The following is a 6,337-nucleotide window of genomic DNA, read 5'->3' on the forward strand; positions in this document are numbered from 1 at the left end:
ACAATTGACACTTGACCCAAGCCTATAAGGACCAGTCTTGGTTCTTGAAACCTTATTGATATTGGGAAAGAACATCTACTGCAATATATAGTTGATACACTCTAATTATTAATTGGCAGGTGCTATATCCAAACAAGACTGTTAGCATAAGGAACAACTTTGACTCTCACAGTTGTATACTTGAAGGGTTTAACCTTGCCAGCACTTTGGTCATACAAAGCTAACTGATTGTAATAATCTTGCAGAAGGAACTTATTAGTTGATGCAAATCCAATAGGAATCATATTACCTGTGTTAATAAGGAAAAAAAAACAGAATATTCATTAAATGATGTCCATTAACGTATATATCCATGAAATGACGTGACCTTGTTGGACCTATTAACGTAGATAGATATCCATTAAATGATGTGACCTTGTCGGAGGAATTGTCGGTCCTAACAAGAAATGCGGTAATAGTGTTTAAGGCCGAAAAAAAATAAAATTAGGATAAAAAACAAGAACATTAGTAAAAAGTAATAATTAAAATTACTTGGTCTAGTGATTCAAAACTGAGAGAACAAAAGTCGGTGCACTAAAAATGAATACTTAACACGATTATCATAATTTAAATAATATAAAGATCCAACCAGATAAACATCTGAATAATCTATTCATCTAAATGCATCATTAGAGAAACTAATTAAGCATCTTTATCTCATCTTTTTACATGTGAATAGAGTTGCTTGATCCCTTTAACATAACCCGAATTAGTCCAACAAATCTTGACAATTAATAAAAGGTACTGTACGTTGAAGCAAGACTGATAAATGTATGTTGGTCTCACTGAAAATCAGTTGAAAACGTTTCAAATAATACTTGAAAAAACAACAATCAAATTTAGATTAAGGAAAGAACCCTTGAATACCAAAAAGTATGTAACTTGATCAATGTTAATGGAAATAATAATAACTGAAAATGGAACATATATAGTATAACGTAAAGTAACAAAAGGTATAATAAGTAGATCTCAGGTTTTGCCTCTTGCAGCCCATTTTGCAGCGAACAAGCAACGCACTGTCATAATGGTCTCGCTCTATGCATACTTTTGAAGAATTTTTAACATTTTCTGGTATTATAAGCTTACAGAGGTAACTCACTAGTTAATGTGAATCCATTTCAAAATATATTATCACTGAACTGTAATAGTACACAGCTGTGATTCACCCAAGATTCAGCAGCTCCATAATATTCCATCATCCACGCCTCACACTCCAGAACAGAGGTTTAAAACTGGTTTAATGAATGAAACGTTTCGCGTATCAAGCTAGCTTACAATGGTATCTAAATTCACAACATTCATTGATGTGATCAAGTTGAAAAAAAATAGAAGGATCCGTAATTAAAATCAAGGTAGACAATTGGTAATATATTAGAGTTACAAAAGCCATAAACATGCACCACTAATGTCATATATAGAAGCACAAAAGCAAACTAAAACAAATTATTAAACGCGCCATATATGCTAACAGTAGAGACTCTATATGTAATTATGGCACTAACAATTGACACTTGACCCAAGCCTAACAAGGAACAGTCTTGATTCTTGAAACCTTATTGAAATTTGGAAAGAACATCTGCAGCAGTATATAGCTGATCCACTCTAATTAATTAGCAGGTGCTATCCAAACAAGACTGTCAACATAAGGAACAATTCTAAACCTGTAACAACTGAATACCTTGAAGGATTTAACCTTGCCAGCACTTTGGTCATACAAAGCTAACTGCTTATCATTATCTTGCATAAGGAACTGATTAGTTAATGTGAATCCCATAGGAAACGTATTACCGTTAAACTGTGAAAATTCAAGGTGTTTCACCCAAGATTCGGCCACCCCATATTCATTCATCACCCACACCTCAATGCCGCCATTTTCAATGTTTAACATCAAACAAAGTTTTCCAGCCAAATCTCCCAAAACCATCCTCTGGTCCTTAGTGTCAAATTTTGCTAACAAATCAGGAAGAGATATCTCACTGAATATCTCGGTACTCAAATCAAACGCTACTACTACATTAGTTTTGTCACCATCTTTAAAAAGCCAATGAAGATGGCCATCACGACCATCATTCCCGGTCATAGAATTCGAATGTTTGTTCATTAACCAAAAACAATTAACACTTGAAGGAAACCTGTCATTGATTATACTCCACGAACCTTTTCTCATACTATACACTTCCACTTGTAACCATTCTCGACGACGTAATTCGAAGGTAAGCTTAACAACTTTATAATCATCAGTATTTGCATCATACCCAAACCGAATGTAATAATCAGTGTTCAAAAAGCCTAGGAGTTGGGGGGATGTGATGGTATATGGAGGGAGAATCCTTAGGGCATTTAGAGAAGGGTTCCAAATGTAGATGATTGGATCAGGTCTGGCTAAAGTTTCATCATCCCATAAAACAAAGCATATTAAGCCGTTAATTTGACCGATAACAGTACTGGCATAATATTCAGGTGGGAAATTTATAGTTGATGGTAACTTGATGAAATTAGGGTACTCGATGTGGGGTGAGTGAGAGGGGAATCCTGTAATTGGCATACAGTCTTCGAAACAAAATCTATCGTAGATGACCATGAGGATTTCATCGTTTTTGTGGATTGAACGATGGAGGTGAGACTTAATAAAAGATGGCTGAGATAAAAGTGAATTCCAGGGTTTAGAGACACACCTCAATTGAGCGATCCGTTTGGCTGGTAATCGGATGAGAATGTCGGATATGACTTCCCTGGGGAGTTTTTCGATAGTTGTCTGCTGTTTTGGGAGCTTTCCCATGCTTTGTCGGTCTTCTTTGGGAAAGGGAGCTGCCTGTCGAATAGCTAGGTTTACAGCCCACAAGAGGTAAATAATAGTGTCAAAGTAGAGGAGGTTATGTGTGGCCTTTAAAAAGGGAACGATTTTTTAGGGTTAGGGTTAGGGTAAAGTAGAAAGTAGTCATCAGTAAATATATGTTTTATAATAGACGGCTAAGATTAAATTGGTAGAATTCAGTAATACAAAATTGTGCCAAGGCTAAGAGTATAATGGTATATAGTGTTTTTTCTTCTTTGAATTTTACAAATTGTATTTAATTAAATTGTGTAATTAAATTGTATTTTACAAAATTGTTTTCAAACATAATGTTTTTTTTGTATGGCCAATATTCTATATTAGTTTTATAATTGTGTATGTCTTTATATTTGCTAAAAGTCGGTGTAATACGTACCTCAGTACGTTTATTTTGTAAGGACAAAATGTAAATGTTGGAGAAATGGGGACGCTATATAAAGGGTCACTTAACCCATTTCTCCAACGTTAAACAAAAACCCTTGCAAATATTATTTCTCACAAACTCTGTTTCTCTCATCCCTCTCTCTAACTTTCGACTCCACCACCACCACCACAAGATCCGAGATCTCGGTCCTTGCTAGTTGTTTTCGCCAACTAGTAGCGAGGTTGATCCAAGACGACTAGTACTTAGTTTGTTGTATTGTTTGATCCGGTCACGGGACCTACAATTGGTGTATCAGAGCTTTCGGGCTCTAGGGCTCTACTAGTTGTAGATCTTGGGTCACAACCTTGGATTTTAGTCTTGTTTGTGTGAAAAGACGGATTTTCAAGAAAATAAGTGGGTCCGGGTTCATTTGTTCTTCAAAGTTTCAAGAAAATAAATTTGTTCATATTCAAAAATGTTAAAGTTTTTGTTGAAAAGTTTGTGAATTTGGTGTTTGAATTCACAAAAGTTGGTGTTTGTGTTGGTGTGTGTGACAATCTCCAAAGATTACTACAAAAGTTGTGTCATACATGCAAATGGAATATGTTGTAAAATGTGACTGGAAAGAAAGTTTGTGACTTTCCTAAGTTGGATTCGAATACATTAGTGGTCCAAGTGGGATTCAAATACATTGCTACATTAGAACACAATTTCCATTAGAATACAATTATGTTGTTAATAAAGGTGATATATACCGAAATCAAATATTCCCACATTTTCAACCAGAGCGACAGGAAGAGTGGGGGGCGTCACCTCGATAGATCTATCAATATTTCTAGGATCTTTCTCTCTAGGTTAACGGTTTTTCCTTTCATAATGACTCATCTCATTTAACACAATTTATAAAATATATAGCCATTTCTTTGCATACTTTTCCCTCAAAACATTTTTAAATCATTAAAACATTTAAAACTGGGGATTTACGAGAAAACTCATTGTTTTCAGTAGATGATCGGTCTCGTGTCCTAATTATATAGCACACATTTAATAATTTATTCATCATTTTAAGTTATTGTTCAACTTAAAATATTTAACACATCTTATTTCCTAAAAATGTTATTCTTTTGATCGTGTGTTTATTTTAGTTTTAACGACACATTGACGATTCTGTTCAAGTCCAATTCCTATATGATCACTCAACACACACAAGGTCTCTAAATTTATAAATTTAACCCAAGTAGTAACAACACATTTCATGCATAAGTATCCTATCTAGTAAATAAACAAGTAATAATATATTATTATATTATTTAATATTGTTTAATATTATCTAATAATATTAAGTTTTATAAATTTATATTTTATTTGCTGGAATATTTACTATTTTATATCTTTATATTTATTACACTTAAAATCGTTTCTCGGTTTTTGTCGGTCTTTATGTGAATAGGTGAACCGGTTAAATTTTCTCAAAAACAAATTGAGTTCTTTATTAATTTTAAATACTTAAATGTGAAAATACACAACTTCTATAAGTTATTTGATTAAAATAGTACATTTATTATTTTATACACAACTTCAATAAGTTATTTGATTAAAATAGTACATTTATTATTTTAGTTATTAATTTCACAAAACTATTATTTACGTTTTCAGGTCAGTTTTTCCATGACACCAACCGTCAAAGATCAAGCTATTCCATCTTGACCTTAATATATACATTTACTTATGTATGGTATATATATTATTTGGGTTTACAGGCTGTTCTAAAACAGTTTCCAAAACCGTTGTCCATTCACGTTAAAAGTCGCATTTTTTAACTGTTAAAGCTACCGACAAGCAATTTATGCCATATTAAACACACCACACACTTTGTAAACTTAATACACATATCTATAGTATATAAGTTGAATCAAATTTCCAAGGTTTAAATATTTAGTACAAAACACCAACGTTTTAGCAAATTTCAAGTCTAGTATGCACAAGTCTTAAATTACTAAATATGGTAAAGTACAAACTAATCATTTTTCATGTGACATAAAATATTTATGATTTTTAAATATGCATATTTCGATCATTCTCATTCATGCATGCTCATGTCACAATCATTTCGTACATGCCAAAATGAAACTATTATATATATCTTCTTATCTTGATTCCTTCATATTTACTCAACATGCATTTCTTAATGATTATATCATCTTTCATGCAAGACATTCAAATACTTAATCTATTAAATTTCATATTTAAGTATGTATATGAATTCTAGCATGTACCCTAAGCATTAAAACTTGTACAATTTGAGAAGCAAACATTCTTGACTAGTTATCGATCTTATTCAACCATTTTGATTAAGTAATACAAGGGTTCTATTTTAGATTAGCATTATCAAATTATTACACAACTAGAGATTTCTCATTTTTACCGAACAAAGTTTCTATCTTTAGCAAGTTATCCTATTTATCTATCCATTTTTCGTATATACCTTATTCATGTAGAACTTTAGATAACTAACATTTCAATTGCTCATTATTAATAATCCAAACATGTGTAAGTAATCTAGAATGAACCTAGAGAATCAAGACATAACCATTTTAGGCATCATGTTCAAATAACAATCTTAACAAATTTTTCTTTCTTTAACAAGAAACATATCACCAACATTATTTAATCCTTCCATTTGATCATTTAATACAAGGTCCTAGCAACTATCAAGATCACAGTTTGTATGCATATTATTTAAACATGAATCAAGAAATAAATATCTTTATAATAAAATACTTACATTTCGTCGTGTTTCATGTGCACCAGCAAGAAATAGTTATTAAATCAAGAATTATTAGTTACTAGTGATCATCGATCTAGAGCCACACATATGTGTGAACGTATGCATGTATATATATCTATATAAAAAAAAACAATTCTAGGCATATAAATGATAGACTCTTGGGTATGTATGCATGCATGCATGATTATGGGTTTTGGGTTCCCACACACACTCACGGCACACACATACACACTCAAAACCAACTTTTCATTTCACCAACTTCACAATCTAGCTTGGTTTTTTACAATTTGTGAAACATTTAAGTAACAAAACT

At 32.2% G+C, this 6,337-nt stretch overlaps 1 protein-coding gene across 1 annotated transcript; it reads right to left on the minus strand.

Annotated features, from left to right (window-relative positions):
- Positions 1 to 1,118: 1,118 nt before the first annotated feature.
- On the minus strand, positions 1,119 to 3,021 carry LOC143559394 (F-box protein CPR1-like). Its single transcript, XM_077047988.1, has one exon. The coding sequence runs from the start codon at positions 2,816 to 2,818 to the stop codon at positions 1,646 to 1,648; it is 1,173 nt and encodes a 390-aa protein (XP_076904103.1). The 5' UTR covers positions 2,819 to 3,021; the 3' UTR covers positions 1,119 to 1,645.
- Positions 3,022 to 6,337: the final 3,316 nt, after the last annotated feature.

Source organism: Bidens hawaiensis, unplaced genomic scaffold (genome assembly GCF_021521415.1).
Source record: "Bidens hawaiensis isolate Kalapana, Puna unplaced genomic scaffold, B.hawaiensis_p1.1 tig00019817_1, whole genome shotgun sequence".
NCBI lineage: Eukaryota > Viridiplantae > Streptophyta > Magnoliopsida > Asterales > Asteraceae > Bidens > Bidens hawaiensis.